Genomic DNA, 27,464 nt, shown 5'->3' on the forward strand with positions numbered 1-27,464 from the left:
TCCCTCTCCCACGGTTTTCCATGCGGGCCTGGCGCCCTGCCCCAGCATCCCCCTCCTCCCGGCCCAACCCTACACTTGTTGCCTGCGGGGGTATCTGGACGCTGGGCACGGGCTGTAGCCCCGAGGCAGCGCTCCCTCGGCGCTCGGTGCGGCGGAGGAGGGCCCGTCTGGCCGCGCACATGACGGCACGGTGGGAGGGCGGCCCCGGCGGGCGGCTCGGCCCCGCCACCGCCCAGCGGGAGGGAGAGGCGGCCCCGGCGAGCATCGGCGGCGGCAGGGCCGGGACAGCGGCCGCAGCGGGAGCAGCCGGGGCAGCGGAGGCGCGGAGCCGCGGCCGGAGCGGGGCAGCGCGGTGCTGAAGGGACAGCGCCCGCCCCGCCCCGCCGCGCCCGGGCAGCCGGCGGGGACCACGGCGCGGATTCCCGGGAGCGGGGCGGGGGCACCCGGCTCCCGGCTCCCGCCCGGAGCGGCGGGCTCGGGGGCTCCGTCCTGCCCCCGCGGGAGCGGCGCCCCGGGCCCCGCGCAGCGCCCGCCGCCGCCCGCCCGCCGCGCCGATGCCGGGCGTGGGGGCGATCGGGGCGCGGTGCAGGCACCGGCCGCGCAGGAGCCCCAGGAAAAGCCCCAAGGCGGAGCCGGGCCAGGCCGGGGCCGCCATGGACGCGGCGATCTGGATCTACCAATTCCGGCTGATCGTGCTGGGCGACTCCACCGTGGGCAAGTCCTGCCTCTTGCACCGCTTCACCGAGGGCCGCTTCCCGGGGCCGCTGCACTCCGACCCCACCGTGGGGGTGGACTTCTTCTCCCGGCTGGTGGAGATCGAGCCCGGCAAGAGGGTCAAGCTGCAGCTCTGGGACACGGCGGGGCAGGAGCGGTTCAGGTACAGGACCTGGGATCTTACCCACAGCCCCTTCCACCCGCTCCCCAAACCTGCCGACCTCCGGGCACACCCTACTGCCCTTCCTGCTCTGTACCCTCCTCATCCGACACATCTCCGGCCCCGAGGACTTTGCCTTGCCCCCTAGCACATTTCCCAGCACCCATTTGGTTGCTGTGCCCCAAACAGCACCCTTGCCTGCCAGTGGTCCTAGCCCTGTGGCCCACCATCCTTCTTGCCCCACTGCCCACAGGTTCCTTCCCAGGAGTTTCCTTCCCCACCCTTTCCCTTCAGACACATCAGGGAACAGCTACCCTTCTCCTCCCAGCTCTCACTACAGGGTAACAAGTGGCTTTGTGCTGTTTTTTCTTCCCTCCCTCATCTTTCCCTGAAGTCCTGGACCTAACACAGCAATCCCTCCTCCACGTTTTTTTTCTTTATTTGCTGCAAGAGGCCTCTGCCTAACTCTGCATTTCTTACTTTGTCATCACCTCCGAACTCATCCTCCCCTGCAGTATTTCGCTCTGCCATTAACTCTCCCATGCAATCTGGAGACTAGGCCACCTCCCAGCTTTTCGTCCTTCCATCACAGCAACACTGTCTGCACCAGTGCAGCCGTGGCAGGGTAGAAGCCACTGGGCAGCCAGTGGCTTACTGGTGTTCCCTTACAACAGTCCCTGACGAGTGTTTTATCTCCCTTCTGCACCTGCTGTGCACTGATTGTTGCCAGGAGTCTTCACTAATACTGCTGCCATTTATAATGTAGCTAAACTAGCCCAAACGCTGCACTGAGTATTAAATACTCTTCCTTTCTCCCCTCTGTTACAAACAGTAGCAAAACCACCCTCTTTTCCTCCCCCAGAAAGTCTCAGTCATTTCCCAGTTTACAAGTTGATACTGTCACTCACTCACTCTTGTGTCCCTGTTGGATCTGTAGTGCTTGCCATTTCAGCGAAGTTGTGCATGGATTTTAGTTTGGACTTGGGATTCAATAGGTATGAATTCATGGCCCAGGCAAACCCATAGCCCATCTCCATGTACCTGACCCACACACCTGCGGTTACTGGAATGCCAGCAGGAGGATTGAAATGGGCACCTTCACTGGCCAGAATCAATCCCTCTGTACTCCCTGTCTTCTGTTGCAACAGTTGTGCAGATTCCCACACTCGGCTGAAGAGGTGGGATTGCACTGTTTTACTGGGGAACTTCTTTTTCTTTATAATAAGCATTAGAAGGAAACAACAAACAACTTTCCTGGGCTCGCATGAGTCACAATTTCAGATGTATTTTTGCAGGTAGGCTTCCGAAGGATTAGCAAAGAAATTATCAGTGTTCTTAGCATTTTTCACCCTCTTTATGCATTCCAGATAGAATGTAGAATACTTGTAAATAAGTGACTAAGAGTGTATAATCTCTTTATTTTGAATTTGCTGACAAATAGCCAGGATGGCAAATGACAAGACACTCAACTGAAAGAAATGCAAATGCACAGAATCTTGCATACATTTAATATCAGTTGATGGCAATCCTTTAACCTGGGAATGCTCAGGGAATATATACTGATGAGTCATGCAGTCAGCTGCTCTTAAATTTACCTCTGTGTTTTTTCTAATACTCAGAAGGTACAACCTGAAGAAAGAAGTTTTAAATATTTGTGTTTGTTTTTAGGCTGAGTTTCTTGTCAGTTGGTGTACTAAATATCGTGGTGTCTATTGTAGAGTCTCTTTTGCCTTTAGTCAAATAAATTATAAATATTTTACAATGTTACACCACAGGTTAGAATGTTGCATTCTGTTCTCTGCTAATGGAGAACACTACAGATCACAAGCAAAGGTGATTTTAGGGAAGAGCTAATTACTCCAAGAAGTTATCTTATTCTGGGGAACACCAAGCAGTTTGCAGTTCTGAATTCCAGTTCTGCTCTGGCTCACTTGCACTGCGATTTTAGAGGAGGTAAAACCTGTCTTTAAAGCTCCCTGGGGAGTTCCCTGCATGCAGGGCAAACTACTGGCTGCATAATAACCCCCTTCTTTTGGTCCCAGGCATTAGGGACATTCCTGGGAGAAAAGGAAGGTGTGACACACCTGCCATCACACTCTTTTGAAAGATGTCACGTACTTTCTTGGAGGAATTATTTGGGAAAAAATTCTTACATGCCTCTAGTTCATTGCTGATTCTGTATTTGAAATGGATTTCATGCATTGACTTAGAAATCATCTTTACCATGCCCTGGAATAGCAGCTATTGAATAAATTTATTTTGACATCAGTCAGGCATCACTAAGCAGAGTCTCCCATCGTCTGAGGTGCCACATGGACAATAACAACATAATCAGTAACACCTTCAACATCTTACTAGAACAAGAACCTCCAGACTTGCTTAGTATAGACTCAGGTCTGTAATGCAGATTAACATAAATGAAGGGCACATCCTCAGTTTCTTTCTATCTTCAGATCAGTCATTTAGAGCAATCTGCTACTTTGTCTGTGTTTTACATCATCTCCTTTGCTATGGTTTTTGTTTGTTTGTTTCATTTTCCCATATTTAAGTCCAATAATATATTTAAATCATGAAACCTCCAATGCCATAAAATGCTCAGCAGAGGTGCAAAGACTGAGAGTTCAATTCAGTAGGGGCAAAATATTGTGAGGATGTTTCCATTAACCCATTTTTCAGTATACCGGGGTATTAGATACATTCTCTTTCTAGTACATCTTCAAAATAAAACACTATCCTATTCTTTTTCAGTAAGCAATATGTCTTTTCAAAATTAATACCATTACAATGTAGTCTTTAGTCATAGTATAAAAATAACTCTTGGAAATTAGATAAAGCTTTTAGTGAAAGTTTGGTTCATCTGGTAAAGATCAGTAAGATCATAATGAAAAAGAAGCACTGACACTGAGTTAAAGCCTCCCTAAAGCCATAGTCTGATGTGATTATACAAAGAATCACAGAATATCCTGAATTGGAAGGGATCCACATGGATCATCAAAGTTCAACTCCTGGCCCTGCACAGGATGACCCCAAGAATCACACCATGTGCCTGAGAACATTGTCCAAATATGCTTCTTGAACTCTGTCAGGCTGGTGCTGGGACCACTTCCCTGGGGAGCCTGTTCCAGTGCCCAAACACCCTCTGGGTGAAGAGCTTTTTCCTAATGTTGAACCTAAATCTCCCCTGACACAGCTTCAGGCCATTCTCTCTGGTGCTGTCATTGGTCACCACTGACAAGAGATCGGTGCCTGCCCATCCTCTTCCCCTCACAAGGGAATTGCAGACTGCAATGAGGTCTCCCCTCAGTCTCATCTTCTCCAGGCTGAACACATCAAGTGACCTCAGCCACTCTTCATATGGTTTCCCCTCAAGGCCCTTCTCTATCTTTGTTGCCCTCCTTTGGACACTCTCCACTTCAATGCCTTTCTTACACTGTAGCACCCAGAACTGCCCCCACCACTGGAGGTGAGGCCGCCCCAGCTCAGAGCAGAGGGGACAATCCCCTCCCTTGCCTGGCTGGCCATGCTGTGCCTGATGTCCCCCAGGACAGGGCTGGCCCTCCTGGCTGCCAGGGCACTGCTGCCTCATGAAGTGTAAGAAGATTTTAGAAAACCACATAACATGATATTGTATGTATTGACGTTTCTTTAAAAATTTTGTATTGCTTTTTCTTCTTGAGTTGCTGTTTTTCAAAACCTCTCTGTTATACAAATCTTTTTTTTTTTCGTAATCAGAAAACTAGTTTCAAATGATACATACCAGAAATACAGAAAAAAAATGACTGTTGTCTCTCCAATATATTCACCCAGTTTTTGTGATGTACAATACAAAGTTACAGGATACTTTTTAGTCATCTCCATTAAAAGCAATTCATACACATAATTCAATATAATGGCTTAGATCATCAGCTACTGTAAATTAGCACACCTCTGCAGAAGGGACTTTCAAGAGATGAGGGTACTGACTTCTGTGTATAAGCATCCAAAACCACACAGAGACCTGTGTTTCAGTACTCCAGTTCATAGATACATGATATAGCATCTTTTTATGTAGAAATACTTGGCAGATGACGCACTGCATTTTTAATACTAACCTACTTTCTTTCCTGGCTAATGCATTTCTTTGTTTTCAAGGTTTGGGGCAGGGGCAGTGTTGTTTGGTTTTTTTTGGTTGTTTGTGGGTTTTTTTGTTTTGTTTTTTAATGAGAGTAGGTTGTCTTAGCTTTCACTGCTCCGCATCAAATCCCATTTTTGTCATCCACATTTGCTCTAACTAGAACTACCTGAATTATTTTTCTGCCTTCATTTGTGTTTGCAGACACTCTAGAGGAAAAAGAAATCGTTAAGAAAACCAGAAAGAGATCCTCATGGCACCTGCATTTAATGCTTCACAAAATGTGGCACCGCTCACTTATGGTCTTAAACAATTTTGTGAAAGAGTGTGCCATTTTTCATATCCAGGCCTTTTGAATTCATCTGAGGTTACAGTCCTGTTGTCTTCACATTCAGAGAGACACTGCATGGACTCTCTTGCTGGGGATGTAAAAAAGATCTTTCTAAGCATTAGGAGAAACAGTCCCTTCCTCTTATCTAAAAACCATTTCAAATGCTGTTTGCTGTGGCTAAATGAATTTAGATACGCCAAGAAATCTAAGTCTTCTTTATCTGTGCACTTACCTATCTGTAATAGGACTATTGCTGCTAATCATACCTCTGTGTTCAAATTGTTATCAAAAACTCTATGAAATGTGGTGATCTGAGAATTGGAGGGAGTTACTGTTACAGAAAGTTGTGCTATTGTGTACAGTTCATCCTGCTTCCTAAAGTTATGAGGTTTTGGCATCAGCATCCTCTTCATAATCATGAGATAAAATTGAATTAATCCTTAGCTTAAGTTATGATTTCAAATAATGAATGTTTAGAGATTGTGCTTCTCATTTCATTTGGAGGATACTTACCTATACACTAGTTATATATTTATGCCAGTGACAAGTGCTTGTGTACATTCCTTTGTAGGCTGTCACTTCCTTTAAAATGTCTCTTCTCACCTTCTCCATTCTCTCCTACTGCTCATGATTAGAGTCTTAAAATAATTGTTTAGTTCCTGCATCTTTCACTCCCTCTCTCTACATTCTAACTTTTTTTTCCTTATTCTAGAGCACATTAAAACTTTTTTTCAACCAGAACAAGAGTGTCCTACTTACAAAATTCCTTCCAGTGAATGTTCTGGAGCTTAGAGGGCTCAAAAGTAGAAAATAACTCTTGCCAGCCCTCATGCCAAAAAATTCTAAATGTATAAAATATAAAGAGCTTTTGAACCTCTGTGTGAGAAAGATGCTGGAGGTAGATGTGCCCCTTGCCTGTAATAGTTGTGTGTTTGCCCACCTCACTCAAAACTTTTGGACAGTTTCATTCAGGGAGTTTCTTTTCTGTGCCTGCTACCTGTTGAATTCTGCAAGCACAAAGAGATATGATTATTTATATAAACATTCTTTTAAAGAATTTTTCTGCAAAGAATGCAAAAGGATGTGGTTGAACATTGGCAAGTTTGGGCTCCAGGTTGCTTGGCATATGTGACATATGTGAAATACATATTTCAGTCTAAAAGAATTGATTAGAGCAAAGGGAAGTGCGTGTTTATATTAAGTTGAAGGACTCAGACTTTACACCAAAAGTATATATCTTTTCTTCTGTGAACATGTCCCACAGTTTGCTAATAAAGACCACTTGACAGAATAATTCACCATTCAATATTTGCCCTAGAAGTGTTGGGTTCAGGAATGTTTGGAAAGTGAACTTTGAATGTAGGAAAAAAATAGTAGTCTAGTAGATAAATTGATAAATTTCAACCAGCTTTTAAAAAGGGAAGTTATTTAATAAAACTTATAAAAGATAAAAACACATTGCCATATGGAAAAGCAATCTCTTATGAATAAAGTGAAAATGCGTTTTAATTTTCCTTTTTCTTTCTTTTTACCCTCACAGATCAATAACGCGCTCTTATTATCGCAATTCTGTGGGTGGCCTGCTGGTATTTGACATCACAAACCGACGCTCTTTTGAACATGTGAAGGACTGGCTGGAAGAAGCCAAAATGCATGTGCAGCCCTTTCAGATTGTGTTCCTGTTGGTAGGACACAAATGTGACTTAGTGTCACAGCGTGAGGTTACAAGGGAAGAAGCTGAAAAACTGTCATCTGACTGTGGTATGAAATATATAGAAACTTCAGCTAAAGATGCCACAAATGTTGAAGAGTCCTTTACAATTCTCACACGAGACATCTATGAACTTGTGAAAAATGGAGAAATCTCAATACAAGATGGATGGGAAGGTGTCAAGAGCGGCTTTGTTCCCAATGTTGTACATTCATCAGAAGAAGCTGTAAAGCCCAGGAGACAGTGCATCTGCTGAGTTTGTAGCATGCCAAAGAGCCCATGGGGTGTTTGGAAGATGATGCCAATCTAAATGACAGAGAAATAATTTTGAAACAATATTAAATCATGGCAGAGCTGAATCATAGTACGGTAATTTGGTTTTGTATCCTTCCGTCTAGGTTATAATCCATAACACTTTAAGTGCTTTTTTTTCTTTACAGAGTACAATAACTTTGCGTGGTCTTTAGGAATAGAAATTACATATTGCTAAAGGGAAAACTAGTTCTGTAGCAAGACACTGAGAAAGTGCAATAATCATCATGACAACATCCTCATTCCGGCTTTGTATTTTTGTAGTAGTTTGAAGGCAAAACAAATGAGAGGTTCCAAGTCAGAGATACAATTTAATAGGAAAAAAGAAAAAAAGGAAAGAAAGTAAAATAAAATCGATGCAATAATACAAAAGACCACTGACAGAGTCAGAATACAACCTGAGCGTAGTGATGGAAGCAGTCCAGATGAGGTGGTCTTCCTGAAGCAGTGATCCTGTAGAAAGGTCTGGTAGCTCGGGTCCTCTGGGAATCTAGTGGGTAAGCGCCCCTCTGGTGTTCAGAGTCTCAGCTTATATCCAGGCTGGAATGCTTGGTTTCTCCCTCTGGGCGGAGCATCCCACAATGGGATGGTGAGTCATGTGATAAGGCCTGATGGGCCCATTAACAGGAGGTAGTCCAGGAGGGGGTTATCTGTGAGCTGTGTAGCAAAGGTGCTGATGGCCCATTAACAGAAGATAAGCCAGAGTGGAGGAGGCAGGGAGCACTGCCTCACCTGGTTTCAACAGTTCATGAAGATGGTGATAGAATATACTTCAACCCAGGACATTATCCACCCCTTATTCTATTACCATCTACATCATCCCAAATCAATACCTTCCTTAAACTACACACACACACACATATATATATAATGAAATCCTACACACAGTTCTTACTTAAAATAAGGTCTCTTTGTGGTACACAGTGGGTGTCCCCATCTTTTTGCATTACCCACCAAGTGTAACCAAGTCCTTGTGCAAAGACAACCCCACGGATGGGTTTGCCCTTGCTCGAGGTGGGATTAATCCAAACAGTCTTTCTTAACATACTTCTCATGTGTACCACAGGGACCCTATCTCTATCCACTGTATGCAAGGATTTAGACTGGGCAGGACCAGCTCGATTGATGGACCTTCGGGTATTGACCATCCAGGTGGCCTTCGCTAAGTTCTGTTTCCAATTTTTGAAGGTCCCTCTACCAAGTGCCTTAAGGGTAGTTTTAAGCAGTCTATTGCAGCGTTCCACCTTTTTAGCAGCTGGTGCATGGTATGGGATATGGTATATCCATTCGATTCTGTGTTCTCTGGCTCAAGTGCTTATGAGGCCATTCTTGAAATGAGTCTTATTGTCTGACTCAATTCTCTCAGGGGTGCCATGTCTCCACAGGACTTGCTTTTCCAGGCCCAAGATGGTGTTCCGGGCAGTAGCATGAGGCACAGGGTAGGTCTCCAGCCATCTAGTGGTTGCTTCCACCATGGTGAGCACGTAGCGCTTGCCTTGGCGGGTTTGGGGAAGGGTGATGTAGTCAATTTGCCAGGCTTCCCCATACCTATACTTTGACTATTGTCCGCCATACCACAGAGGCTTCACTCGCTTGGCCTGTTTGATTGCAGCACAGGTCTCGCAGTCATGGATAGCCTGGGAGATGCTGTCTATAGTAATGTCCACCCCTCGGTCACGAGCCCATCGATATGTTGCATTTCTTCCTTGATGACCAGAGGCATCATGAGCCCAACGAGCTAGGAATAATTCTTTTTTGTGCTGCCAGTCTAGATCAACCTGAGATACTTTCACCTTGGCAGCTCGATCCACCTGCTTGTTGTTGTGATGTTCTTTATTAGCCCGACTCTTGGGTACGTGCGCATCCACGTGTCGAACCTTCACGGTCAGCCTTTCTACTCGGGTGGCGATGTCCTGCTAAATCTCAGCAGCCCAGATGGGTTTCCCTCTGCGCTGCCAGTTGGCCTTTCTTCAGCGGTCCAGCCATCCCCACAGAGCATTAGCTACCATCCATGAGTCAGTGTAGAGATAGAGCCTCGGCCACTTTTCTCGTTCAGCAATATCCAAAGCTAGCTGGACAGCTTTAAGCTCTGCGACTTGACTCGATCCACCTTCTCCCTCGGTAGCCTGTGCAACTCGTCGTGTGGGGCTCCATACAGCAGCTTTCTATTTCTGGTTAGCACCTACAATTCGGCAGGAACCGTCGGTGAAAAGGGCATATCGTCTCTCACTCTCTGGTAGCTCGTTATATGGTGGGGCTTCTTCGGCCCGTGTCACTTGCTCCTCTTCTTCTTCAGAGGATAATCCAAAGGTCTCACTTTCAGGCCAGTTTGTTATAATTTCCAGAATCCCAGGGCGATTCAGGTTTCCAATACGGGCGCGCTGCGTGATCAGGGCGATCCATTTGCTCCACGTGGTGTCGGTGGCGTGATGTGTGGTAGGAACCTTTCCCTTGAACATCCACCCCAGCACCGGTAGTCGAGGTGTCAGAAGCAGCTGTGCTTTAGTATCAATCACTTCTGAGGCAGCTTGGACTCTTTCATAGGCGGCTAAGATTTCCTTCTCTGTGGGAGTGTAGTTGGCTTCGGATCCTCTGTAGCTTCGGCTCCAGAATCCCAGTGGTCGTCCCCGAGTCTCACCCGGCACCTTCTGCCAAAGGCTCCATGACAGACCATGGCTCCCGGCTGCAGAGTAAAGCACATTCTTCACCTCTGATCCCGTCCTGACTGGGCCAAGGGCTACCGCATGAGCGATTTCCTGCTTGATCTGGGCGAAAGCTTGCTGCTGTTCTGGGCCCCAGTGGAAATCGTTCTTCTTGCGGGTGACCAGGTAGAGAGGGCTCACAATTTGGCTATACTCGGGAATGTGCATCCTCCAGAAACTTATGGCACCTAGGAAAGCTTGTGTTTCTTTTTTGTTGGTCGGTGGAGACATTGCAGTGATCTTATTGATGACTTCAGTGGGAATCTGACGCTGTCCATCTTGCCACTTCACTCCCAGGAACTGGATCTCTCGAGCAGGTCCCTTGACTTTGCTCCTTTTGATGGCGAAGCCGGCCTTCAGGAGAATCTGAATGATCTTCTCTCCCTTCTCAAAGACTTCTGTTGCGGTGTTTCCCCACATGATAATGTCGTCAATGTATTGCAGGTGTTTTGGAGCCTCACCCTTTTCCAGTGCAGCCTGGATCAGTCTATGGCAAATGGTGGGACTATGCTTCCACCCCTGGGGCAGTCGGTTCCAGGTGTACTGCACGCCCCTCCAGGTGAAGGCAAACTGAGGCCTGCATTCTGCTGCCAGAGGAATGGAGAAAAAGGCATTTGCAATATCAATGGTCGCATACCATTTTGCTGCCTTGGATTCCAGCTCATACTGAAGCTCCAACATGTTTGGTACGGCAGCGCTCAGTGGTGGTGTGACTTTATTCAGGCCACGGTAATCTACTGTCAGTCTTCATTCTCCACTGGACTTACGCACGGGCCATATAGGGCTATTAAAGGGTGAACGAGCCTTGCTTACCACCCCTTGGCTCTCCAGCTCACGAATCATCTTATGGATGGGGACCACAGAGTCTCTGTCGGTGCGATATTGCCGACGGTGCACTGTTGCTTGGGCGATCGGCACCTGTTGTTCTTCAACTTTCAGTAGTCCCACAGCAGAGGGGTCGTCTGAGAGTCCAGGCAAGGTACTCAGTTGTCTGATGCCTTCTGTCTCTAGAGCAGCTATGCCAAAAACCCAGCGGTATCCTCTTGGGTCTTTGAAATACCCATTTCTGAGATAGTCGATGCCCAAAATGCATGGGGCCTCTGGACCAGTCACAATGGGGTGTTTCTGCCATTCTTTCCCAGTTAGACTTACTTCAGCTTCCAGTACAGTCAGCTCCTGGGATCCTCCTGTCACCCCAGAAATGGAAATGGGTTCTGCTCCCACGTACCTTGATGGCATCAGAGTACACTGAGCACCGGTATCAACCAGAGCTGTATATCTTTGTGGGTCAGATGTTCCAGGCCATCGGATCCACACAGTCTAGTAGATCCGATTGTCCCTTTCCTCTACCTGGCTAGAGGCAGGGCCCCCCTATTCCTGGTCATGGCATACATTGCTCTCTTCTTGTAAATATGTTTCTGAGGTTCCTTCAAGAGGATCAGTCATATCATCATTCCTGTACTGTCTGGAGTTCTGTGCACGAGAGACCGGAGCAACATTGATTCTAGATGGGCTCTTTGTGGTAGGTGTTTCTTTTTTCAGTTCACGTACCCGGGCTGCTAAGGAGGAGGTGGGTTTTCCATCCCACTTCCTCATGTCTTCTCCATGCTCCCGAAGAAAAGACCAGAGGTTACCTCGGGGTGTGTATCCTCTCTCCCTGGCTGGGGAGCGCCTGCTCCTAATGGCAGAGACTCTCATTGGCTCTGGCTGGATATGGTAAATTTCTTCCTTAAGTTCTTTTTTCAGTTTCTGATGGCCTTCTTCAATCAAGTTCCGGACTTGCTCAGCCAGTCTTGTTTCCACAGACGAGACATGGGTACGAACTGGAGCAGTGACAGTGTCCTCGTAAATTCTTAGTTTATTAGCCAAGACACCTACCCTGTCCTCACCTTCCCTCTATTGCAGTGTTGCCAGGTAACGTGAGTACATCTCGGGTCCAAGCCGTGCAAATCTCAACCACATCCGTGATGTGCACTGGACACCATCTGGGTTTTTAGGAAATCTCTCATCTTCTGAAAAAAGGATTTCCAACACAGCTAATTCCCTCAGGCATCGGATACCTTGTTCTATTGTGTTCCATTTTCCTTGGTGCACTTGGAGGTCTTCTTTACAAAGGTACCTATCCTTCACACTTGTTAGCAGTCGCTGCCAGAGGCTGAGAGGTTCTTGGCTTTTCCCAATCCCCTGGTCAATGACCACATCCCGGGACAACGATCCCAGTTGCCTGGCCTCACTTCCATCCAGAATGGTGTCATTGGCTGCAGCGTCCCAGATGCGGAGCAGCCAGGTCAGGATGGACTCGTTGGTCTGGCGGGTGAATTCCCTTCGCAGGTCACGCAGCTCACCCAGAGATAGAGAGCGAGTGATGATTTCTGGCTCTGTCTCTTCTGCTGATTGTGAAGGTCCTGCTGCACTCTCATCAGTCACTATGCGGACTGATTTGGTCCTTGATTTCTTCTTCTGAACGGGGGCAACTGCTACTGGTTTAGGCTGTTCCGGTTCGGTGATGGTTTGTGTGGAGATGCTGATGGCACCCTTAGTCCCTTTCTCCTCTGTGATAGTCTGCGTAGATGTGGACACTGTTGCCTCACTTTTGGCTTCTTTCTCCTCTGTGACGGTCTGTGTAGATGAGGACACTGTTGCCTTGCCTTTGGTTCCTTTCACCTCTGTGACACTCTGTGTAGACACTGATATCGTTGCTCTGCTTCTTTTTCCCTCTTCCTCTTCTTTCAGAACACGCTGTATCACACCATGTAGTGTTTTGATTCTAAGCATGGTGCGGGCCGTGCAGAGAAGACAAAGCAGGACTAACAACAACATCATGCTGTCCTTGGCATCCAGAGGGTATTCCATATTTTCAAAAACTGCTGTGTCATGCCTGAAAAGCTGGAAAAAATCATTCTTCACCCCTCCCCACAGGGGCTGGGTGAGATTGTTGAGGCCCCAGATGTAGCATCCTAGACCAGAACAAGAAAACAAAAGTGGGTGTATATTCTGAATAATGTTCATTGCCTCAGAGTTTATCAAGCAATGGACATAATAGACTACTAAAGCAATTTTAGTACCATACCCTGGTCTACGCAGGAGCATTAAGACTGGCAGATAGTACCCCAGTTGTGGAAAAATATAGAGAGATAGATATAAGACACATGTAAGCATGTTGAGCATCATAGCGAACAGGTGTCTTCTTCAATACAAAATTGTAATTCTGACTTTTCTCAGTGCCTTGTGCCCCACGTTGGGCGCCAAAAATGTAGTAGTTTGAAGGCAAAACAAATGAGAGGTTCCAAGTCAGAGATACAATTTAATAGGAAAAAAGAAAAAAAGGAAAGAAAGTAAAATAAAATCGATGCAATAATACAAAAGACCACTGACAGAGTCAGAATACAACCTGAGCGTAGTGATGGAAGCAGTCCAGATGAGGTGGTCTTCCTGAAGCAGTGATCCTGTAGAAAGGTCTGGTAGCTCGGGTCCTCTGGGAATCCAGTGGGTAAGCGCCCCTCTGGTGTTCAGAGTCTCAGCTTATATCCAGGCTGGAATGCTTGGTTTCTCCCTCTGGGCGGAGCATCCCACAATGGGATGGTGAGTCATGTGATAAGGCCTGATGGGCCCATTAACAGGAGGTAGTCCAGGAGGGGGTTATCTGTGAGCTGTGTAGCAAAGGTGCTGATGGCCCATTAACAGAAGATAAGCCAGAGTGGAGGAGGCAGGGAGCACTGCCTCACCTGGTTTCAACAGTTCATGAAGATGGTGATAGAATATACTTCAACCCAGGACAATTTTGAACACTGTTTAAAATCGAGTCTTGTTAGATGAGGATCAGATGAGCTCATTACTTTTGTTCATCCTGCCTTAGCTTTGGACAAGAAAATATTATACCTTATACTTTTTAAATATGATTCTTTACTCAAGTGCAGGGATGCTAATGACCAGTTTAGAGTGCTATAGAATTTGATAACAAAGAATACTCTAAGGACAGCAAACTGGAAGATTGCTCCAATAGCGAACACTTTTGATATGACAATGAATACAAGCCTTACTAAAGAAAAAGAATGTTTTAGAAAAGATGATTTATTTGTATACAAAAATGGAGAATAGAAACAATGGAATTTATTATGAAATATTTTCTGAATTGCCAATGAAACTAAACATAATGTCACATATGATCCAGCTGTTATTTGACTTGTATACAGAACAGCTTCCCAAGCACTGGAGTTACATTTCAGCGGCCAGATTCTCAGCTGGGTAATTATCATCATCACACGGATGCCTACGGAATTACGTTAATTTACACAAACAAATTCCATACTAGCTTTAAAAAATAAACCTACTTCTAACTGGAAGTAAAAAAAGTTTAAAAGTGCTGCAACCCATGGGAACCCAGGCCTTACATTTGAATAGGGCAAGACATTACTATTCTTAGCCATCAAATGTTAAACTGTTGTTTTAAAAGGAAGGTTTTAAACTACAACCATTACAAGCAGAGCATTTGGAGAGGAAAGAATTCCTAAACTAATGCTTATCTACAGAGAGCAAAGTTAGAGAACTCCTAAGAAAAAAACCCATAATAGCTTTTAATAACAACAACAATAGGAGAAATCTGTGATCATGTAGCATTTTACTTAGCTTGGGGTCATCTTCCTACTCCTCTGAATATAACACACACTAGCTGTATGCAAACTAGGTCTAGCACGTAAATACCAAATAAATCTATTTCTATTTTATTGTAGTACTATAAAAGATGACTTGATCTCCAGAGTTAATAAGCATCTTCAATTTATCTGGCATACTCATAACCACCAAACATCAAGTCAGTTATCTTCATATAAAAGTGTGTTATCATGTACAATTCTCCTTTTTCAAGATCAGGCAACAAGTCTATCTAATCTAATTTTCTTCTTCAACATACATATGATTGGTTTTCTCTCATGTTACTTTTACATTCTTTTACAACACTTTTTCAAATAGTTTGTAGTATGGGGACAGGTTGTTTGGTTCCAGTTACATTATACATTTAGGGCAACTAAAATCATTGACTTCAAAGGGAACTAAAAGTTCAAGTTTTTCTAAAGTCTGAGTCTTACTTGCACTGAGGCACAGTTACACTATCATGGAAGGATACAGAGGCCTTAATATAAACAGGAATCAGCCTTAATTCATTAGCAAACAGAACAGTTAATTCTAGTCTCAGCATGCCAGAGTAATTGCTGTGAGCCTGATTCTCTATTAAACTACATGTACTGACACCAAATCAACTTTGTTTGGAGGGTATTTAAAGCCCTCTTTACAAAGTAAACATGACTACAGAAGCCAAAAGGTAGTGAAGAATCAGGTTGTGTGCATTTGACACTGATTCCCTTATGATATGAGGCTTATGTTGTGCATCTCGGAAGATCTTTGTTGTTTCATTAATTTATTTAACTACATAAATCAGTGAACTGGGGAGTCAACAGACTCAATGTCTACCACGGTTTTCACTGTGTGTTTCTGAGCAAGGCATTTGCAGTTTTTGTGCCTCACCTTTCGTATCTCAAATATAGAGACAATTGTTCTTCCTCAATTTCACAAAGACTGCTGAGACTAAATCAGTCTATGTGATCTTCAGTCCTGGACTCTGTCCTCTGTGTGCTACCTGGTTTTTGAGTGTTTAGCACCACGAGATGTGGATACTGGTTTCTTCTGACAAACCCAAATAACAATAATAATAATAATAATAATAATAATAATAATAATAATAATAATAATAATAATAACAGCCTTAGAAGTGCCAGGTATTGCTGTGAATCTACATTTCATTGCATATTTCATTATTTTTAGATTAAAATCTTGTGTCTTAAATTTTTCTTCCTGAATACTCTGGAGCCAATGAGCTTTTCATTCTGTATAAAAAAATAGGTTGTTTTTGGGGGAAAAGGGCTGGGAGAAGAGGGGTGTGGAGGGGAGTTATGCACAGAGAAATAAACAATCATCAGAACAGAGCCTTAATCCCTGCTGTCAATGTTGTACCTGTGGTGTCACTTTTTTTACAATGGGAATAGAGCCTTTAACCAGATACTACTCTGTGAGGAGCTAGTATTGGCAATGCAACTAGAAGAGAAATTCACTACATTTTAAAGTACTGTGCACATAGTTGTCTTATTTGTAATTCCTAAAAATGTAGGTCAACATGTACTTTCAAACACTGTCTGTCTTTATGATATATTAAACAACTACTGCATCTCCTCACTACACAATTGCAGCCGTTAGAAATGTCTGATAAACTGATAATTTGTTGAAATGCATCATTTTCTTTTCAGATGCTTTGCAACATGATATGTAAGTAAAAGCTTGAATAAGCTGTAGAATGAGTTAGAGTTCAGTGCATTTGTATTCTTTTTTCCCTCTAAGGAAGCATGAATATTGACAACAGAATTAAAATCCCAAAAATTACAGAAATTAGATAAATCTTACTTGTTAGCCAATTTAAAAAAAAAAAAAAAAAAAAAAAAAGAAAATATTTAATAAGAAAACACAAACTTTGCAAATTAAGATTCGGTCAATTCCAGTTAGGAAATGGAAAATGTTGAAAAATCTTGACAAAGGTTTATTTGGATTCATAGGCCTGGCAAATGAGTGGATAAAAAGTATTGTTTTGGACTCCTAAAATTTTTAAACTTTCATTGCTTTTATTTTAAGTTTGACAAAGAAGAGTAAAAATCTTCCTCTACTCATTAAAATACTTTACACATGAATTCTTAAGATATTTTGGCTTGCTCAAAATTGTATCTGTCCCATGTAAGAAGCAGAAAATACCTTAGGAATCAACCGAAGAAAAGATTTAGAGGTGGAAAATGTTTGTTTATTTCATTTATGCCTTCAGTATGGAATAGACTCACCAATCTAACCTCAAAATGGCGACTCTCCTGTGCTCACAGAAAATGGTGCACGCTTGACTGAGCCCCCAGGCACACTGCCCTGTGCTGAGATCCCTTCTGCCTCAGACAAACAGCTACTGGTACCCAAGCTGTCTGTCTGAAAGCCAGGGTGGGTGGATCCCACCCTTGATCACAGAGATTTCAGTCTCAGCCTTTCAGCTCCCTTAGGGAGTAGATGCTTCATTGCCCTCCTTTTACATAGTTAACATCCAGGAAGAGTGCTTTTTCCCTCACTGAAGACCCCGGCACGATGGGAGCTCCTCCAAGTCTCCACCTTGGCTTTTTACACAGAGCAGGCACAGCAATTTCAGCAGCCTTTATTCAGTCTTGAAGGTCTTGAAGTCTTGAAAAAGGAAGGCTGAGGGTTTATTCTCTACATGGGCATGGAACCCTACCACAGACATGGTGGACTGTTTAAGAAATCATTAAATACCAAAAGAAAATCGTGAATAGCAAAAATTTGCATTGCTCATTTCTCAGAGTCTAGAGACTATCTTTCAAATAAGTGAATGAAATTAAAATTCTAAAAGAGGAATTGCCCATTGCTCACAGAAGCTATTGGGAGTGGCAGGCTCTTTATGGAGGGGTAGGTAAATATTAGTTTAAATTCAAACTGAGGAATTCAAAATCCCAATCCCGAGCTGCTAGAGTGGATCACTGTCTTTGAAAGTATTTAATTCATTTACTTCTCAGAGAAAGTAACATTTTAGGCTAGGCCTGAGTTATGCAGGGATGGATGCTCAGTGTGTAACCAGCAGAGATGACTGCTCCCTGGGAGCAATGCTGGGAGCCAGCTGACAGCACCCCCAGCAGCCTCACAGGCTACAAGGGCAGCTCAAACTGATCACAGGCTGCCAAAGGCTCACCTGGCAGCTGAAGAGCTTCTACAGAAAGGTAAAGCGTAGAAGTAGCAAACCCAAAATCTGTGCGTGGTAAATAAAAGCAATGTCTAAAGAAACTGGCATTTCAGCTGTAGTTCAATTACTGCCATTCCTCGCTGCTGTGGCTCCAAATCTGCACAATCTGTGAAAACTGAGTTTTCCTGCTCCATGAAAATTGTGGAAGGACAAAGCGAGCCTCCTGTAGCAATAAAGTTAGTCTCCAGGGAGAAGGCTGCACAAGATAAGGGTGGAAGGAGGACAAAGATAATTCCTTCCATCCCTGCACAGCCCTGGGGGAGAAGTGAAACTAACCATTGCCAGAGCCCTTAAGACCCTGTAGAAATATCCATCACTGGAGTGGGGCTTGTGGGATGAACAAAAACACTAAGGACCTGGAGTCAGCACAGAGATGCAGGCTACTGACTCCCTGACTCCCTAAGGATAAGTTACCTCTGTGGCACAGCTGCAGTAACAGCTGGATATAACTCTTGTGCTGGCACCATGTCTACACTGCATAGTGTCTACATTGCAGAAAGGCAAATGTCTACATTGCAGGCTTTTTCCCCTTTCACCTTCTCCCCCGTGAGGTTTCTTTACAGGAAGGGACTGTCAGAAGACATATCTGGCAGCAAGATGTGACAGTGAGCAGGGAAATAGTTGAAAATTTTAGTGGTAGTTGCTAAGTATTAAGGTACTAAAACTGAGGGGATGAATTGTGGAAAATATTCTAGTCATAATCTTAGTAATAAAAACCTTTCAGGGCTGGCACTGCTCTGCAGCACTTTCGAGAATTGTCCATTTTGGTAAAGTTTTCAATGCCAAGGAAATAGTTCAGCTATTTAGTAATAATTCATATTAGTTTGTCATTTAAAAATAATTACTGCATATTATTCAGGGAGAAAAGTCTTCTCTGTGCAGATCATTTTAATAATTTTGCTGACATCCAGCTTGTGTTGTATGTTTTAAAAGAACAAGCTATGCCAGGACGTAACTTTAAAATACACAAGTCTCAAATCCCATCAATCACACCATTGAAATGCACAGTTCATTTTATTGGGATTTTTTTGTGCTCAATTCTCTGTGGAAAAGAGCCTAATTCTCAGAGAAGCTTTTAAAACAAAAGAGAGCCAAAGCTTACTGAGCACTGAAAAAGAGATGCATATGTGAACAAGTGTCAGAAAAGTAGAACATGTTTTTTCTTGTGGTATCCTCTTTCACTCTACCATGCTTCACAGCCCAACTGGAGCCCCCCGAGTACATAGTGAATGGAACAGTAAATTTCTAGCTGTCCAAAAAGCACTGGGAGATCAAATTTAATTCCCCACAGCAGTTCTCCACCACTCTGTGCTTGGGTGAGGAACAATGGCCGCATTCTGCCTAACGCATGCCATGTGCTTCTCTGTGTCCCAGGAGGAACTTGGCCTCGACAAAACCCCTCCCGCAAGTTCTGCCTGCAAACAGCAACTCTGCACCACCCCACACCATCCTCAGTGACATTCAGGATAAAAAGTGTCAGGTTTTCCCCGCGGGGAAACTATGAGGGGATAGCACTGTGGTCTAAAAAATACATCAGAGAACAACAAACATCAGGGAGAGAGGTTATTTAAGCCGAAGGACAATGTTGGCATGAGAACGAAGGGGTCATACTGAGATGCACAGGATAGGTGGTTCTGCTGACACTAAGATAGCAAAGCCTTGGGCGGCTTTAAGCGAAAGCAACAGTAATCTTCACTGCCACATGCAGGCAATTTCTCCAGAATGCCATTCTTATTAACTGAAAAGGTGATGTGAAGTCCAGATAGTAAACACCAAAAGTGTTTGCTTACTTGGTGAAATGGAAACAAACATAGGAGAAGTTTGCTCACTGACAGCGCTTCTTTTTTCAGCTACAGGTAGATGTCTGAGTGCTCCTGCCCTTTTAAAAGGATTGTCTGTGGTGGCTCATGGCACATTTTGTGCATGAGCTCATTCTGACAGTCCACAGCAGTGAAAAACAAGAATTTCCCACTGAAAGAAAAACTTAATATAAAAAAACTACAGAATAGAACCAGTTTGATGGGATAAGAATTTAAAATGGACTAATCAAGCATCACATGTTTTTTCCCCTTTATGGACTAAGTGAAGATTAGAAGAAACTATGTTCATCTTATTGGTTCATCTTACTGGTTTCAGGGCATTAGAACAGATAAAAGAAACACATATTTCTCTCTGATGCAACTCATTCAAAGCCTGAAATCAGTTCACTCCAAGACATCTAGAACATTATGATGGTATTAATTTCACTGATCATGCAAATCTTAATGAGCTGTTCCTTGCAAATCACTTTGAAGCAGTGCACAGGGCTGAGACTGTCATTCCCTCTGCCTTTTACAATCCATGCAAAGGATTAAAACTGTACTATCAATCAATAATTAATATCTTCATTACCAGCAGGATTTAATAATAATCCATTTGTAATAGAATTAAAGCAGATAAAACAATATTATGTGAGCACTGTCAAAGCACCCTGAAGTGGAACTAAAATACTACAGAACCTCAAGACTCATAGATAGCTTTACTTCCCAGAAAATTCATGCACAGGTCTTCAGGGGAAAAAACCCCAACAAACCAACAATTACAATCATTGTGTAAACCACACAAAATGAGCACACTATTTTTAATATCAGTAAAAAGTACCAGTGTTTCTTTGTCTCTCTGCTTCTCAGATGTTCAAGTTCTCTTTATTCCTTGGCTAGCCTATTCATAACTGTTGCACAAGAGCATATTTGGGCAGGATGCACAAACTCTCATACTCAGCACAGTCATTGCTGACCCGTCCAGGCCAGCAGCATAAATGTTACATAATGTCTACCAGGTGCCTAAGGGGACATGGAAAAGACCAGACCATGAACAGTAAACTGGTGCTCCTGCATCCTAGGCACTCCCACATTTTTGTGGCAACATTTGGTAAGTTCGGATGGAAAGTGCAAATACAGAGAAATCCATCATTTTCAAACATAGCATTTTAAAACACTGCCCAACTTCATTTAGCTTCAAAGTCAGTTAAGCAAAATTCACAGTTATAGCATTCTAATGACTTGTGTTGTGGCTTTGGACTCTAAGCTTTGCATCAAAAAGACCTGAAATGAAGTTTTCTATAGCAGTTCATTTTCTGGATCTATGTATCAAAAGCAGTTTATAAACATCACTGAATTGTGGTATTAACAGCAAACATATATTAAAAAAGAAACTAATATAAAATGAAAAGAACAAAAAAATATCAAATGATTGGAAATGGTCACATTTTTTAAGGATTTGGGCAAAAGGCAATGAATCAGTTCATAGAGCAGTGGCTCACAGAAATGGCTGCCCCCATGTCACATTCTGTTGAATATTTACCTGTATCTCAGCTTCTCTGGTACTTACACACCTGTAACATAATGCACAGACAGGGCAGTGGAGAGGCTGAAGCACAAAAGCACAATGCACACATTTTACTGCCCCTGCTGGAGGCCTCCTAACTTCAGCACTGCTGCAGAATATATGTGCAATAGAAAGTGCATAATACAATTAGATCTATATTGCATAATTACATATTATATGCAAAACTGCATAACCATGTCCATTACATGTGCAATAAATACCATATATTTAACTATTGATAGTAGAGAACATATAATAACAGCAAAGAAAAAAAAATCATAAACTAATTGGAGCATTTGGAAGCTGGAAACCTTGTCAAAGTAGATTAGTCAACACGTCCTTTTCACTTCTCAATTAAAAGAAGGCTTTAATATGACTATCATAATTTATTCATTTAATAAGGCTGCAGGCCACATTTGGTCAGCATTATCAAAACTTCCACAACAGTATACACATTTCTTAAATATTTTGTTACAGCTTTTCTTACACCTCAGGGTCCCTATCCTCTGCCATATGAATTTATCTTCAAATCCTCTGCCCCAGGAGAGGTGAAGGGAGGGCTGCCACCCCTGGTGGCCAGTGGTGTGGTTGTCCATGCTAATGACTCAGGGCAGGCCAGGTCGAGCAGGAAGCATCAGCTCTCAGGGCTCTGAGCCTGTATGAAAAGCTTGGTTAAATTTTCTTCAGGGTAAATTTTTAGGCAAAGGCTAAATGTTTTAAGAGAAAGGTGAGACTCTGTCTTATATAAACAAAAAAACCCAGAAATTTTCCAAATCCATCTCGAAAGGTGCCTAAATGCAGACTTTTCCTACTAAATATTCCCTTGTGTTGGATTTGATGAACCTTGTGCATCCCTTCCAACTCTAAAGATGCTGTGATCACGGAGTCACAGAATGGGTCAGATTGGAAAGGACCACAGGGGGTCATCTGATCCAACCTCCCTGCTCAAGCAGGGCCATCCTAGAGCAGAGGATTGTGTCGATTGTTCTTGAATTTTCCAGTGAGGGAGACACCACAACTTCTCTGGGCAATCTGTCCCAGTGCTCGGTCACCCTCACAGTAAAGAAGTCCTTCCTTATGTTCAGGTGGAACTTCTGTGCCCATTGCCTCTTGTCCCAGCTGCCTGGCACCGCTGAGAAGTGCCTGGCCCATCCTCCTGACGCCCTTCCTTCAGATACTTACACACCCACTGATTCTGTAACTAGAATACTTGTGACAACTGGCACGAAGCGTGACGGCTCAGCCGGAGATTGGGTGCAGGGCAGCGACTCGGCTCCGCAGCGCACGGCTCAGTGCGGGCGGCCGTGCGGTGCCGTGCCCGCGGTGCCCTCCGCTCCCTCCGGCCGGGCGTGCGGGGCGCCGCTGCCGCGGCACCCGCGGGGACTAGACGGCGGGCCGGGCCGGGCCGGGCCGGGGTTAGTTAGTTAGTTAGTTAGTTAGTTAGTTAGTTAGTTAGTTAGGTTAGTTCTGCGCCTACAAACCACATTGCCCGGTCCCGCCGAGCGCAGGGCTCCGCGCTGAGCCCGGTCCCGCGGGGCCCTGAGGCAACGGCGCGGGGCCCGGGCGGCGCGGGCGGCGGGCCGGCAGGGGGCGCTGCAGGCGGGGCCCGCAGCCGCGCTGGGCGGCGGGGCCGCTCCCGGCGCCGCATCATGTGGGTCCGGCCCCTTCCATGGAGCCGCGGCCGCCGAGCGCCGCCCGGGCGGACGCCGCCATGAGGCTCTGAGGGGCGGCTGCGTGCGGAGCACCCGGCCGGTCCCAGGGCTGCCGAGCTGCCCCAACCTCGCCGCGGGACAGGGAAGCTCAACGCTGAGGCCGCCGCCGCTGCTGCTGCTGCTGCTGCCGCCGCCGCGGGTCCGGGCGGGCGGCGGGCGGCCCGGGGCCATGTAAAGCGGCAGCGGGCGGTGGGAGCCGAACCGAGCTCGGGCAGAGAAGCCGCCGCTGCCGGCCAGAGGGGCCCCGCACTGGGGATCATGGCGACGTCTAATCTCCTAAAGGTGAGAGCGGGGCCCGGCCGAGTCCTGCGGGAGGAGGGGGGAGGCGGCGGGGCCGGGAGGCCCTGCGGGTGGCCGGACCGGGCAGGGCGGCGGGGCCGGGGCCGGGGCCAGGTCAGGCCGCGGGTGCCGCTGCCCGGAGTTGCCGCTCCCAGGCCCCCCCGCAGGTGAGCGGCCTTGGGCTGCCGGCCTCGGCCCGGCCCGGCGCCGCCGGCGGCTGCTGCTGCTGCTGCCAGCACCGCGCTCCCTCCCCCCGGCTCTCCCTTCCCAAACACCCCTCGCTGGGAAACGGCGTTGCGTCGTGCGGATGGACAGGGCACGGTGTCTTCTCTTTGTTTATTTAAGAAAATCCGGGTGTACGCAAAATGAGTTTTAAGTTAAACAAAGAGTTGAAAAATGCCTTCGCTGAGGGCAGGTGCAGTCATTGGGGTGGCCGCCGTGTGTCCCGGTTTTTTGTTAAATGCAGTTTTCCTGCAAGGGAAAACTCCCGGAGCCCTTTGGCTTACGTTAAGCAGATTTGCTTTTGTAGTCATACGTTTTCAAGCACTTTCCCGGCGTTTGCTGGCAGATGTCAGTCACCCCAAGCTGCCGCAGGTTGGAGCAGATTTCAGTGGGACAGTCCAGTGTTTGAACTCAGGACTGCCTGTCCTGATCTCGGCGGTATATATGAGGAGAAGACTCTGTGTGGCCTTTGAGGCCCTGCTAGCACAGGGAAGATGGGCCTACTTGAAACCACTGTTATTAATGCTTCCAGTAAGTGTTTCTACAACACCAGTTAACTATAGTGCTAAGATAGGCCTAGGGCAGTCTGCCTGCTTAACTTGAGGAATTGACAGTTGAAGGTATATATAAATATAGGCATAAACATGTGTTCAGAGCTATGTGTTGTAGTTCAGTGTGGTCCTGAAGAAGTGCTGCTTGCATTTTATTAACCTGACCTAATTTGGATGTATAGATCTAGCCTGAGTCTGCTGGTTTTATTTATTACTCTGAGACATTGTGAAGAAATGAGAAGTAATTTGTCCCCTTGTTTCTTCCTGATATAAAAAAAAAAAAATCTGTATTGAAAAGACACGTTTAAAAAAGCTTCCTTGAAATTAATTTTAATTAATTTCTGTATATTTTTATGCCTGTAAGATGTTTTTAGATATTTAAGCAGATAATACTTCAAAATACTCAAAAATCTAAAATTGAGGAACCCAAGAACACAGGCGAAAAAAATAATGTCCCATAAGAAGAAATGTCCTTTTTTCTGTGGCAAAAGCATGTGTTCAGAGCAGGGCTCAGACAGTTTTATCCAGCTGTTAATATTTTAGACCATCTCTTTGCTGTGCATGTGAGGATTTCTCAAAAGTCTGACACGTGCTTTGGTGATACACGTGGTGGGATAACCCACAGCCGAGGGGAGAAAGGTAGGCCTGTAAGATTTGTCAGCATTCCACTTCAGCTATTTTGAAGGAGCAATAGGAAGTGAAAACAGAGGCCTTGACTTGGCCAGATGGCTCTTGCCAAACTGAAGTCTTGGTGTTAGCCAGTCATGTTTTTGCCACTGGCCTTTGAATCATCAGTGTTTTATATTGACAATAAGATATATATGCACAGTGTGTTTTAGGAAGAATGCTACAGAGATGTATCTTCTAGAATAGGCCTTTCTGGTCATTCAGAGTGTTATTAAGCACTTAGCTTACTAATTAGTGAGTTTCCCAATTACAGTAAAGTATGATTCCCACGTGACAGAAGGACAGATTATACAGTGTTTGACTTTGTTTATAATAGAAGATAAACCAGTGTGAGGATGAGAGCTAGGTAAGGTCCTTTGTTCCCCAGTTCCACTCATCAGAAGTGGAACTGGGGAAGCAAACTGTTGATTCCAAGTCAGTGTTGCCTGGAAGTGCCTTGGGCCATCTGAGTCTGTCCAACATACTTCTGCTTTCATCTTGAAGGGAAAAAAACAATATCTGGGCACTGTAAAAATCCCAGGATAAGAAAGGAGAGGTGTTAAAATCTGTAAGTTTTTTCCATATCTTTTCCAAATAAGCCTGCATAGTCAAATCTAAGTTGGGTATTTACAGGTGTTAGTTTTGCCAGCATGAACAGGACCTGAGCATTTTCTTTTGTTTCTCCCATCCTGGTTCAGCTTTCTGCATAGTTGAGACAGTGGCATGAAATATTCCTTTCTGATTCTATTTACAGGTACTAGCTGAATCCAAATCTGACTGGCTGTCATCGTTTTAGAGGGCATCATTTAAATTCCACTGGTGCTTAATTTTCCTAATTGTAAATTCTTTTTTTTTAGTGAGAAGCATATTCTTGGAGAACCTTCTTTAAATGCAAAATTAGAATGACCAGTTGTGTTGAATCCTGAGACAGAACAAACTGTAATGTGATGGAAATGCAGCAGGACTTAGTAAGTGCCGTTACAGGGTCAGCTGGACCCTTCCCTACCTGCAGCAGAGCTGCTCTTCCTCCTTGAGGCAGTGGTTTTCTGGTAGGTGACCGAGCCATTTCCAGCAGAATCGCCTAGGGTTTTTTGTCTCAACACACATGTGACATTTTTAAAGTGGGGTACTTCATTTCAGGGGCCCTGTAGGACTTATAACTTGTCCTCTTTGCAGTGATGGTATGGTCTAAACCAATTCACTCATGTGACATGAAGACACTTGAGTTTTTCTGCAGTTTGTGGAGCAGAAAGCACCTCAGCTTATTGTAGCACAAAGAAAACCTGCAGCTGTATCCATGCTGGCAGATCTTGACACTATGGTAGAACCTTTCTGGAGCCGCCAGCAGATGCAGGAGTCTTGTTTTTGCAAGATGAACTCCAGCATGAGCCTAATATTAGGAAAGAAGCAGCAAAGGAAGCAACAGTTTTTCTCTGGGCTTGAATGAAAAGAGAATTACTGTTTACCTTTGCATCAGTTTCAACTGTTTGTCACTGACAACTAGAAACACATTTGAAGTTTTTGAATTTTTGACTTGACATACATGTTTCCAGATCTGGATTTTGTCTGTTTCTCCCTGGCTGTTTCCATTTAGGATGTCCTTAAGAAGCCAGGGAGTGTTGCACGCTCCTTAGTTACATACAAAAACTTTTCCTGTGGCTACTTTTCTGCTTTGAGTAGGAGCTTGCTCCAAGTATTACACTGATTTTTAGAGCTGCTTCTAGCAGATATGAATCAGACAGTGCTTGTTTCTGTCTGGGACATCATATTTCCTATTTCATCCTTCTGTGAACTGGCTTTAGTATAAGTACTGTCTGTAAACAATGAAGTTGTAAAGGTGAAGGTGTTGCTCAGATGCAGATCAGATGTGCAGTAAGACCTAGAGAACACTGCTTTTCTACAGTAGTGTGTGGAGCATCTGACAGAGACCAGGGCTGAATTTCTGTGTGGCCTGAAATAAAGACAGTACACAGCAAAGAGAGTTCCAAAGAGACATTTTGAGGTTCAAAGGGAGAGTAGCATGAAGGTCTTGGTGCATTGCCTTGCCTTGTTGGATCTGTTATGTTTAAGTGCTTGTGCATAGAGTTGAAGAACAGGGGAAAAGTATAAAGTGTAAAGTAGAATGTATTTCAAGTAAACATGGAACTTTAAATCTTTATGAACAAATTTAATGAAGTGAATTTTAAAATATTTCATAAGTGGAGTTATTTTTTGAGGCATTAAAATTTAGACACTAGAATGGCTGCTTAGCCAGGGTGTGGCTATCAACTGTAGTCTGTGTTTTCAGAAAAGATTTGTAAGTGGAGTAAATTTTATTTCATCAAAAGTATGCCTTAGTGTCCTATTTACCTTTCTCTTGGAACTGTGCTTGGAAGCAAAGTAGGAAAGAAAAATTCCCCAGGAAATATTGCTCAGAAATTGCATCTGTGACTTTGGTGACAACTAAGAATTGCCACTGTTTGACCTCCTCTTCCACTATAAAATGTGTTTTCTCTTGTGCACTGATAGGGATGGAATTAATGAATGGGAATGAGACACAGTAGTTGGTATTTAATGCACCCTTTCTTCCTGTAATTGCTGTATAAAATTATAATGTCATGGAAGCCTAAATCTACGTACATGATGTTGCTGTAAGCTTTTTTGGTTTCACTAAAGCTTTCCATACTGTCTCTCAGAGCATCCCTCTGGAAAAAAATGTCCAGCCCACAGCTGGATAAACACATCATGTGATGGATGAGCAGCTGGTTCATTTTAGGGAATTGGGTGATGTCAGACTGGAGACTGTCATATGTGGGG

General features: G+C 44.6%; 2 protein-coding genes across 3 annotated transcripts in view; both read left to right on the forward strand.

Moving 5' to 3' along the window:
- Positions 1-554: 554 nt before the first annotated feature.
- Positions 555-8,526, forward strand: RAB39A (RAB39A, member RAS oncogene family). The gene is made up of 2 exons (XM_066177430.1): positions 555-877; positions 6,857-8,526. The coding sequence occupies exons 1-2, from the start codon at positions 555-557 to the stop codon at positions 7,281-7,283; spliced, it is 750 nt and encodes a 249-aa protein (XP_066033527.1). The 3' UTR covers positions 7,284-8,526.
- A 14,341-nt stretch (positions 8,527-22,867) lies between these two features.
- The window catches only part of CUL5 (cullin 5), a 31,903-nt gene continuing 27,306 nt past the window's right edge, over positions 22,868-27,464 (forward strand). Inside the window, exon 1 of one of the 2 annotated variants that reach the window (XM_066175788.1) lies at positions 22,868-23,232. In XM_066175788.1, the coding sequence (XP_066031885.1) occupies positions 23,209-23,232 (24 nt within the window). In that variant the 5' untranslated portion in view covers positions 22,868-23,208. Of the gene's footprint in view, positions 23,233-25,584; positions 25,637-27,464 lie in introns of those variants that run through there. The other variant, XM_066175789.1, reaches the window with a different exon arrangement.

Source organism: Chamaea fasciata, unplaced genomic scaffold (genome assembly GCF_029207755.1).
Source record: "Chamaea fasciata isolate MVZ Bird 193981 ecotype frontalis unplaced genomic scaffold, bChaFas1.0.hap1 SCAF_2, whole genome shotgun sequence".
NCBI classification, from domain to species: Eukaryota; Metazoa; Chordata; class Aves; order Passeriformes; family Sylviidae; genus Chamaea; species Chamaea fasciata.

Coding starts and splice junctions, on each gene's coding strand:
- RAB39A (XM_066177430.1), top strand. CDS start 555: ATGCCGGGCGTGGGGGCGATCGGGGCGCGGTGCAGGCACCGGCCGCGC. Junction 878..6,856: donor GCGGGGCAGGAGCGGTTCAG/GTACAGGACCTG, acceptor TTACCCTCACAG/ATCAATAACGCGCTCTTATT.